The 10,763-nt window shown below is 40.7% G+C and overlaps 1 protein-coding gene across 1 annotated transcript in view; it reads right to left on the bottom strand.

Moving 5' to 3' along the window:
* KCNQ5 (potassium voltage-gated channel subfamily Q member 5) overlaps positions 1-10,763 on the bottom strand; it is a 512,482-nt gene that overhangs the window by 5,236 nt on the left and 496,483 nt on the right. Inside the window, exons 13-14 of the mRNA XM_029943186.1 lie at positions 2,177-2,308; positions 244-370 (exon numbers count right to left, since the gene is read on the bottom strand). Of these exons, the coding sequence (XP_029799046.1) occupies positions 244-370; positions 2,177-2,308 (259 nt within the window). The remainder of the gene's footprint in view (positions 1-243; positions 371-2,176; positions 2,309-10,763) is intronic.

The following is a 10,763-nucleotide window of genomic DNA, read 5'->3' as shown; positions in this document are numbered from 1 at the left end:
CTGTTGGCAATCTATAGTTGCCTCTGGTTCAAGTATTAATTGATGAGTTGAAATTTTTTATTCCTTATGTGGAAATCTAAGAGTTTTAGAGAACACTGTCTACGCGTAAAAAATGTAATTTCATTCACTCTTTCTTGATTTTATGCCTTAAAAATATATTAATCACAAGAACACATCCAATTGCCTACATTTTTGACTAAAAATATTCTGACTAAAAAGTTAATCACTGTAGTTGAATTGTACCTGTTTTTCAACCTTGACCACCCGGCCAAGCATACTGAGGTCATCAGTGGTCTCATGTTCTGCCGTTATTTTCTCTCGGCTCTTTTTGTCCGATGTGATTTGCCCTTTTCCAAGAATTTGGTCAACACTATCAGGGAAAGAGGAGATCTGATTATAAATGCTGAAGGTGGAGATTGCTCTAGGCGAGAATGAAATGTTTTGAAAAGAAAAATTAAAGATAATTGTCTCTAATTTATGTAAGATGGAATAAAAATGATCTTTTTCCAGTTATGTGTTTATTTTCTTAACATGAGAATTACACATGAGATTAATTTTCTCATTATTCCGGTAGGTGATGAAGTCACTTATGGGCTATCTTCTGGAGGCAAAATTGTCCTAAACTACAAGGTAATTTGTCTGTTTCCATCTCTGACCAGCCATTTCCTGAATTTAACTGCTGAAAAAAAATCACAAAATCATAATTATGATTATTTCATGTAAATAGAACAGATTATTCAGTACATCTGACATGTGGGAGATAGGCAGATAAGAAAGTGATAATTCTAGTTGGATATACACTGCATGAGCTGGAGATATAAAGCTTAGTTCTACAAATTCTGTAGCAGTTCAACTTTATAAAAATGCTTGGAGCCACAGATAATGCTATTAAAGGACTTGGAAGATCATGGCCACACAGGCAGAGATTGTAACATGACCACAGAATGAGCTAAAATAATTTCCAAGGAGACTTGACCAACTGAAATGGGGATTATTTTCTTCTTTTGTGTGTATGTTAGAACTGAATTATCAGGAGTACTGACTCAACATTGCCATTTGCTTTGTCTGCATAGGAATATAGGAAGTGCTTTCCTTCTGCCATGACATCTAATCTCTTATATTGCAAGTTCTGCAAGGACTAAGTCATTATTTTATTAATCTCTGAATGTCCATAGTACCTGGCACACATTCAGGACTCCATAATTACCTGCTGGATAAATGAATGACTGAATGAATGAATGAACAAATTATGATTTTTAAAACTGATCAACATATGTTTTACTAAGGGCGTATTATATGCCTCACACTGGGCTATGTGTGCTGTGGGGTATAAACAAATGTTTAAGACTCTTGTGTTTTAAGAAGTCTTCAAACAAACACCAGTAATTTGTGCCTGAGAGTGCAAAGACTCTTAAAAAATTGAGGTGACTGAACATTTTGGCTTCAAGATAACACAATCAAATGTGGTTGGAGGAACATATTGAACTCATTTCTTTTAATCACTCAATAAGATGCTCACAGGAGAGAGAGTGTGTATCTAGCACTGTACAGGACACTAAGGGAGAGAAAGGCCTTAGTCTTAGTCATGAACAAGAGGAATACACTTGCATCCAGGAAACAACATGAGAACCAACACCTTGTTTTTCAGGCCCAATTCTCTGGCACAGTATACCAAGATTATGAGTGTTTCTATAATAGTAGTTCTGTAATCATTCTAAATGCTGTAGGAGGTCAGAGAAGGAAAAGGTCTGTTTTTGTGGGCCAGATAATGAAGGAGAAAGACTACTTATTCTTGTAGGATGCTTAGGATTTAGAGAATAACAAAACAACAATAGTGGCAATTATTCGAATGACATCAGCAACAACCATTAACAATTACTGAGCATTTGGTTAATGTGTATTAATTCATTCAATCCTCATGACAACCCTATGAAGCAAGCACTGACATGGGCCCCATTTTTACAGATGAGGAAACTGAGATACTGTATACTCTAGTTGGAGGTTAATGCCTGATTTACATCCTTCAATAAAAATCTATGTTAAAAGAAAAGTGCCATTACCCATGAAAAATGAATTAGAAAATATGAGATTCAAGAGTTTTGTCTACAAAGAGAAGTTCCTCTTAGATAGTTTTTATGCCTGTTCCTTCACAACAGATCACATTTCTATTGCTTACCGTGTTTGGAGACTTTTAATTCTACACAACATGTCTAGATGACCAGCAGAATACTGTTCAATGACATCTTTTACATCATATGGGCGTAATGTTTCCTTAAACTTCCGTTTTGCAACATGAAATTTCATAATCCTGTAAGAGCAACATATTCCATATTAATCTCCATAACTTTCCTAAAAGAAGTTACCCAAATAGCTTGCTAGTAAACACGAGAAACTCTGGGGGAAAAGAAAGTTATGCATCAAATTATTTTAGGCTCCTCCAGAAATGAAACATAAAAGCCCAAGATTATAGTAGGCAATTTAAGAATATCTCCTGGGATGCACACATCGAGAGTAGAAAACCCGCAAAAAGAGACTTAATACTAAGCGTCATACCTTTTTCGTGCTCTCTGAAACCCTGAATTAAAATAAAAGTTAAAATGCAATTCTGCCTTTCGTATATGACCCTCAGAAGTCTAGGAAATAACACCCAGTGACTGCATCCCTTAAAAAAATATAAAAGCTGTTAAAATGGTCTTTTTTGTACCTATTTGCAATTTCAGATGCAGATGTGTCTGCAAAACTCTCTTATTCTCTCCCGAGAAATGTACCTTTGTATAGAAATTTTTGAAAATTCTGTTTCATAAACTACTTTTGCAGAATGCTGCTCCATTAGGTAGCCTAGTTTCTTTTGTTTCAGCTTGGAGCGCTAAGATTTCAGAACCAGAGATCCCTTTTATTACAATGCTTCCCCCAACATGGACCTTATGTTTAAAAACAATGTTTCATCAATAAATCCCATGATGCCATAATAGCTAAGTTGCCTAAGATAACCAGTTGCTGCAATTACTTGATATTATTCCCAAAGAAAGCAAAGAAGCATAACCTTTTAATGAGTCTGTGCAGCCTTACTGCAGGTAAATGTTAACCCTGCCAGTGTTTTTTCAACCATTAAATGGCTCATAGATTCCCATTATCACACTCATGGATCCCAGGCTGGGAATCAGTCAATTAGGCTTTGCAAACCAAAATTTGTTGTCCCTAGGTGGAAAGTGGGAAGATTGGGAATAAATGTAGAATTTAAACAGAAAATAGTCATGACCTATCCTGATAGCCAACTGCAAGGAATCCAAATTGTTTTACTGGTTAAAAAGTCCCAAACTCTTGTAATTGTATTATTAACTTCAAATTAATTGTATCCTAATTATGGAATCATTTATCCATAATATTCTTATTCCCTCTCTCTACCACATTTTCCCCACCAAGCTCTTATTTATTCAGGGTAAGTTTTTTGGTCTGTTTTTTGTTTGCAAAAATATTGAAGCAAAATTATTCAGAGGAAAGTAAAGGAAATCTGTTTTAATTTACCCTCTTCGTATTTAGCCTTAGTTTTAATATTTTTTACCCAAATCTTTTAGCCTATATTAAAAAATGGAGAAAGATAGTGAAATACATTCTCTGTGAAATGTTTGCCTGTAATTATTTTTTAAATACCTGTTTGCCCACACTAGATTGTCAGCTGCATGAAAGCAGGGCTGGGCTTCTTTAACACAACAGTCAGTGCTGAGTAAGTGTTAGCTGTTGTTACTACCAGTACTTCTACTATGACTGTTACTCCTACCATTATTCTTCAACATTGTGTCCTCAGAGCTTTGCACAGTTCCTGATATAGAGTAGAAAGAGACATTTGTTGAGTAAGAGAAGTTAGGAAAGAATGAGAAAAAGAAAAGATCCGTGAATATGGCTACTATTAAGGATAAAAATTAAGGATAAAACCAAAAGAAAAGCTAAGCCAAATCCCAGACACTTCTTTACTTACTGTCAGAGTAGCTCATGGAGCCTGGGGTGGGTGGGAAGAAGGGAAAAATCATCCTTACACAACCGTAGGTGGTTTTTAGGTGGTGTTGTTGTTTGTGTTTTTAATAACATTACCACTTGTTATGTGAAGACTTTAGATGTCTTATCTTCAACAGCACTTAAGATATTCTTATTTCCCCTTGGTGGCTCGTTTGGTTAAGCCTCTGACTTTTGATTTTGGCTCAGGTCATGACCTCACAGGTTCATGGGTTACAGCTTTGCCATCAGGCTCTGTGGTGATGGCATTGAGCCTGCTTGGGATTCTCTCTCTCTCTCTCTCTCTCTCTCTCTCTCTCTCTCTCTCTCTCTCTTTGTATGTCTCTCAGAAGTAAATAAATAACCATTAAAAAAAAGAAAAAGAAAAGATATTCTTATTTCCCTCTTGTATTTAGGGAAACTGAAATTCAATGACTTGCCCCCACACAAGCACCCAGTATGAGGCAAAGCCAGGATTCTGCCCAGATCGGTCTGTTCTCACCCTCATCTCACCTCCTGCTTTCCCATGGCATAAATTCTGGAGATGTTGAAAAGGTTGGCTGGGATCTTTGGCAGTTTTTCTTGGCTATGGTGGTAGAAACCACCCTACATGCAGAGAGACAAGGTTTGGCACGAGGTCGTGTGTTCTCAGCGGCTCTAGCTCAGGCATTTGTGGCCTGTGGCATGGCTGCCCAGCGGTGGACCCACATGCCTCCAAACGGAATGTCTCTTTTTTCTTGTAGGGAGTTGTGTGAATTCTCTATGGCAATTTGTCTCAGAGTTGAATGTTGCTTTTCTCTTTACCTTTCACAAAGTAACAGAAGAACAATTTGAAAGCCTTCAGTAGACAGTATTAGACGCTAGCCCTTCCTCAGTCATATTTTAAGCAGATCATAGGTCATTTTATTTACATAATTTACCATTTATAAGCCAATCAAATGAAAAGAAAATCCATTTTTTATAATTTTGATCAATATTTATAGTTTTGATTTGTACTATTTGCCCATTTCCATAGTATAAATACTCCTACCGTACTTCATTTCAAGCTGTCAATGTGACATTATTGGAGCAAGAAATTGGGAAGAGAGAGTGTTTACACCATAGAGACACAACAGATGTGCATAACTCAAGAACATAGAGAGTAATATGCAGCAAAATGATTAGGAAGTAGTGATTGTTGAATATGTATTACCTTGGTTTTTAACATAATTTATTTTATTGTGAGTTTATACAACTAACTTTTAGTAATGGCTGTATTTAACAATGAGCAAAATTCCTTAAGATGTGACAATCAGTTCCTGAGCGTCAGTACAGGCTGGTGCCAGCCCATCCCTGCAAAGACTCTTCCTTTTCAAACAATTGAAATAATATTATGAATCTAATTTTTAATTCCTACACATGAAAGTAGGAAAATCTGTAAGTCTAGCATTGGAGGGAAAGCAATTCCCCCAAGGAATGATACAATGTGTGGGGATCAATGGTAAGCCTATTAAGAACTTTAATATTGACTCAGCTTTGCATAACTGTCATGTGGCCCTACTGAAATACTGTACTACCCAGGACAATTGGCCTCCCGTCTAGGACTGCTGAGCATTTGCTAGGGCATCACTGAGTGTGAAAAAACCATTTTACCTGTTTTTTTTTTTTTAATGTTTTTTTTTAAATTTATTTTTGATACAGAGAGAGACAGAGCATGAGAGGGGGAGGGGCAGAGAGAGAAGGAGACACAGAACCGGAAACAGGCTCCAGACTCTGAGCTAGTTGTCAGCACAGAGCCTGCTGCGGGGCTCGAACCCACGAATGTGAGATCTGACCTGAGCCGAAGTCAGAGGCTTAACCGACTGAGCCACCCAGGCACCCCCTATTTTACCTATTAAGGATTAGGTTTTCTAATATAGAAACAAATAGATTTTCTTTTTTCTTTTAACAACTTTATTTATTTATTTAATTTTTATTTTAGAGCGAGAGAAACCACATGCACAAGGGAGAGAGGTGGAGGAGGAGGAGAGAGAGAATCCCAAGCAGGCTCCACACTGAGCATGGAGCCTGACATGGGGCTCTGTGGGGGGCTCCACGTGGAACTCGATCTGACGACCCTGGGGCCATGACCTGAGCTGAAATCAAGAGTCAGATGCTCAACCAATTGACTCACACTGGCAGCTCTATTTTTTTTTTCTTTTAATAATCTCTATACTCAACGTGTGGCTCAAACGCACTGCCCTGAGATCAAGAGTCACATGCTCCACTGAGCCAGCCAAGTGACCCTGGACAACAAATAGATTTTCTTAACTGTCTTTGTTGTAGGTTGAAAATGAAAACATTGAAGCGGTCTAAGGTGAGATAGGAAAATTCTAAATTGGGCAATATGTTTTATAAATGTGGAGGGAATGCTTATTTTTGAATTTATAAATTTTTGTAATTTATATGAAGGATGTACCAAGTATGTAAGGACAGACCAAGCATGTACTTGGTCCCAAATAGCTAATAGCTCCCAAAGCTCTCCCCTCCCTTTGATCTGCAATACTGTCACCTTGAAAGAATAAATCTTTCAAAGTGGAAGTAAGACCACCTTGCCCCCTCCCTAAGACCCTTTATTGGTTTTCATGGTTCATCAAGTAAACATCAAATTCCTAAGTGTATTATAATAAGGCTGTTATTGGACTGGCCTCTCTCGACCTCTCTCACCCCATCTCCTTCCACTCTGTCCTTGGAACTTGAGGTTCCAGCAGCAAAAAAATAGTTGTAGGTCCACAAAAACACCATTCAATCAACAATATATTTCAGTTGTTTGCATATGCTATCTCCTCTTCCTGAAATCCTATGATATCTTAAAAAAATTAAAAAATATTTATTTATTTTTGAAGGCGTTTGAGTAAGAGAGGGGAAGAGAGAGAGGGGAACAGAAGATCTGAAGCGGGCTCAGTGCTGACAAGAGTGAGCCTGATTTGGGGCTTGAACCCACCAATCATGAGATCATGATCTGAGTTAAAGTCAGACGCTGAACTGACTGAGCCATCCAGGCGCCCTATATGATATCTTAAGATTCAGCTCTGAAGTCAGATCTTTTATGGAAATTTCTGTGATTTTCCAAAGTAGTTAGTCACTTGCATATCAATCTCTATTTTAGTACTTAGCACACTGCACTGTAATTATTTGCTTATATATTCACCTCCTTCACAAGACTGTACAAGGTCCTTGAATGATGGGTTATGTCCTCTCCCCTTGATCATCCAACATTTGGTGCAGAGTTTAATGAGCATGAGAGATTTGTCTAGAAGCTCTACCAATGAGACTGGGTGGGCAACCCAAGAGAGAGGACGGTAATGGACGGGGACCTCCCACCTTCTCTCTCCAGATGCTCATCTCTATTCATCCCTCTTCACGCAGCCTGCACTCCAGTCTTCCTGGAGTTTTTGTCACCAACGTGCTCATTTCTCAGGTTTCTGTCTTTGCACTCTAGCTAAAATGCTAACTGTTCTGGACTCCACCCAAGCATTGACTTCTCTAGGAAGCCTTCCCTGAGCACCCCTATGGGGATAGTCTTGTTTTGTGCCCTAAAATGTGCTGTCCTGTAGCTAAATCTGAGGCATTGGATCCCACCCCCTGGACTTTATCAATGGTAGGTTTTTACCCTAGCATCTTGCGCAATCCCTGGCAAGGATTAGAGGTTCAATAAATGCTTGCTGAAGAAACGAATGGGGATCAGCTACTCTCTAGTTGCTCAAAGTTGTTTATGTTGTTTTGTGGCAAGGCAGGCTCTTGTAGAGGCCTTCTTAAAAGAATGCCTTAGAATAGATCAGAGTTCTTCAGGCACATTTCAGGGAGCACAAATCCAGAATGACTCAAAGTGTAGATAAGGGGCAGACATTTTTTTCTGTGAAGTTCCAGATAGTAAATATTTTATGCTGTATGGGTTGTATGGTTTCTACTGAAACCACTCAAGTCTGCATTGTGGTATGAGAGCAACCACAGACAATATAGAAATAAGTAAGTGTAGATGTGTTCTAATAAAATTTTATTTACAAAAAATAAACATTAGGTTGGATTTTGGCTTCTCACTGTAGCTTGCTGCCCCATAGTCTACATACCTGTGAGGAAATGGCTTCAGGTCAGGAATAAACAAAAGCCTGTGAACTGGCCTGGGGAAAAGAGGCAGAAGACCGTGGTGGTACCCTACGGCTTATAAATAAGTTTAAAATGTTCTATATACTGCTTGGTAGAAAGGAATGTTTAAGCAGGTAATTCTAGAGTAAAATGAGGACCCTTAAGAAACATTTCACAATTAGGATGATAATAATGCCAAGCAGTAGTTTATAGTTATTCTATGAGAAGGGTATTATTGTCATCTCCATTTGTAGATAAGGAAACTGAGGCATAGAGAGTTTAAATAACTTGCCTGAGGTTAGATAGCTAGTAAATGTGGAATTGGGATTTGAACCAGTTTGGTTCCAGTGCCGAGCTGTTAATCACTATAATATTTTAACACAACAACAGCAACAAAGATCCTTTGAGATGATACAGCTCTTTTCATTCATATGTGCCTGGCATGTAGGTTCTCAATAAAGCTGCTAAGTTAATGGCCTGTTCTTACTGGGATTGTTGGAAGGTCTTTTGGAGGACCAAAAAAAAAAGGCTGAGAAGTAAGTTACACTCTCACTGGGTTCTTTTTTTCATGAGGGCAAATTGCACCACTGGAGCTAATGCAGCAGAGGAGAGCAAAAGCCCTTGAAGTTGGTTTCCTTTGATGCTGCCGGGAACCAAGAAGCTGGCTAGTAGTCTGAGAAGGAAACCTCGCGCGAAAAGCTGACATGCCCCGCAGTACCACTAGAGGGGGAAAAAGATTCAGCGCAAACTTCATAAACTGGCACCTCCTGTTGAAACTGAAGGAAGTCTGCTCATACAATTTTCTGGGCACGAAGAAATAACTAAAGCAAAGTTAAACTCTGGGTAGAATATATCTATATATACACACAAACACATGTGCACTTATAAGGAAATGTAGGTGCATTTGTTGTGCTGCCATGAGTTATAAAATCTTGCAAAAGTCTTGTTCCAGTCCTCTAAATCAGGGTAACAACATTGCATATGAATATGCAGAGATAAGAACGATTAGAAAGACAAGCGGCAGTGACTGCGGCCGCCACCGAACAGATGGAAGGGCCCGGCCGGCAGCCAAAGCGCGGGCAGGGCGGAGAGGGCTCAGCCGACTGTGAACCGAGGAGGCAGTTTGATTGACTGTAAGGACAGCCGTACTTCCCAAGCTTGGCTGCTCACTGGAATCGGCCGCGAACTGTAAAATATGCCCATGCCTGGGTCCCACCTCCGTTTTAATTGATCCAGGGCGTGGTCCAGAGATTTTATAAAACTCTTCAGGGGAGTCTAACGTGCAGCCCAGGTCGAGAGCCTCTGACATGGAGGTGGGGAGCGGGGAGACGGCAGAATGATCTCCATGCTCGCTGCCCCCATGCGAAGAAGTGGCGGTGGGTTCGCTAGGTCTTCTTTGTCACACCTGTCATACCCATAAGGCAGAGGGTCACTGTGCTGTGGTGTCGAGCCTCCAATCAGAACCTGAATGTTTCCTGACCCCTCCCTGAGTGAGGCTTGAAGTCTCATACAAGGAAGAGTTAAGTTCCATTTGGTTTTCCGAAGGGAAAGGGAGTGCCGGGCGACGACGCCCATCCCTGCGTGCTGCGGGGTCTGCGCTAGGCGCGGAGGAGCACTGCCTCCGCTGACCAGCAGCCCGCGGAGGGGAAAGAGCCTCTCGATTATTGGTCTCCTGCTTCCTCCTCTCCAGTCCTGGGGGAAGGCGGCAGTCGCTGCAGCCAGGAGCTCTGACGGGATCCAAGAGCCTCATTTGTCCAGAGCCCGGCGCTCTTTACAAGAGCTCAGTGTGGCCGCTTCCCTAAGCGATGCCACAGGCGTGTCTGAGGCGTGGGACTCAAGAATTCACTCCTGGATTCGATCACTCACCTATCAGACATTTACTGAGTGCCCACCACATGCCAGGCTCTGTGGCGGATGCCAGGCACACAGCGATGAAGAAAATAAATCCTGTTGCTTGAGCACCTCCCGTTTGGTAGGGCAGACTGTGTGTGAGAGCAAGGCGGTGGGAAGCGTCAGGCCAGCGAGAGTGCAGAGGAGAACGGTTTAACTCAGGTCGGTATTAGTGACGGGAAGCAATTGCAGGAGATGACAGTACTTTACCCTCTGTATCTCCACCTCTGGGACTATATTACTGATTTTTCTTGAAAAATTTTGTTAATGCTTATTTACTTTTGAGAGACAGGGAGGGGCAGAGAGAGAGAGAGAGAGAGAGAGAGAGAGAGAGAGACAGAGAGAGAGACAGAGAGAGAGAGACAGAGAGAGAGAGACAGAGACAGAGACAGAGACAGAGACAGAATCCCAAGCAGGCTCCAGGCTCCAAGCTCAGAGCTGCCAGCACAGAGCCTTACTACCCAGGGCTCTAACCCACAAATGGTGAGATCATGACCTGAGCCACAGTCGGATATGTACCCGACTGAGTCACCCAGGCGTCCTCTATTACTGAGTTTGTCCAGGCTGCACAAATGGCCCCTTGTATTCCCAGATCTTATATTTTTGGTGCTGATGTGTTTTTCTCCTCCTGACCTGTTTTCTTACCTTATGTTAGCCAGCCGGACTGACTTACGGTACTGATATGCATTCTATATCCCCCTTCTCCCAGTTTGGGTGATTTCACCCCCTGACTTCTGACTCTTCACAAGAAATACAGCGTCTATCTGCCTTAAAAGTAA

Source organism: Suricata suricatta, chromosome 7 (genome assembly GCF_006229205.1).
Source record: "Suricata suricatta isolate VVHF042 chromosome 7, meerkat_22Aug2017_6uvM2_HiC, whole genome shotgun sequence".
Lineage (NCBI taxonomy): Eukaryota > Metazoa > Chordata > Mammalia > Carnivora > Herpestidae > Suricata > Suricata suricatta.
This window is presented reverse-complemented; position numbering and strand designations above follow the sequence as displayed.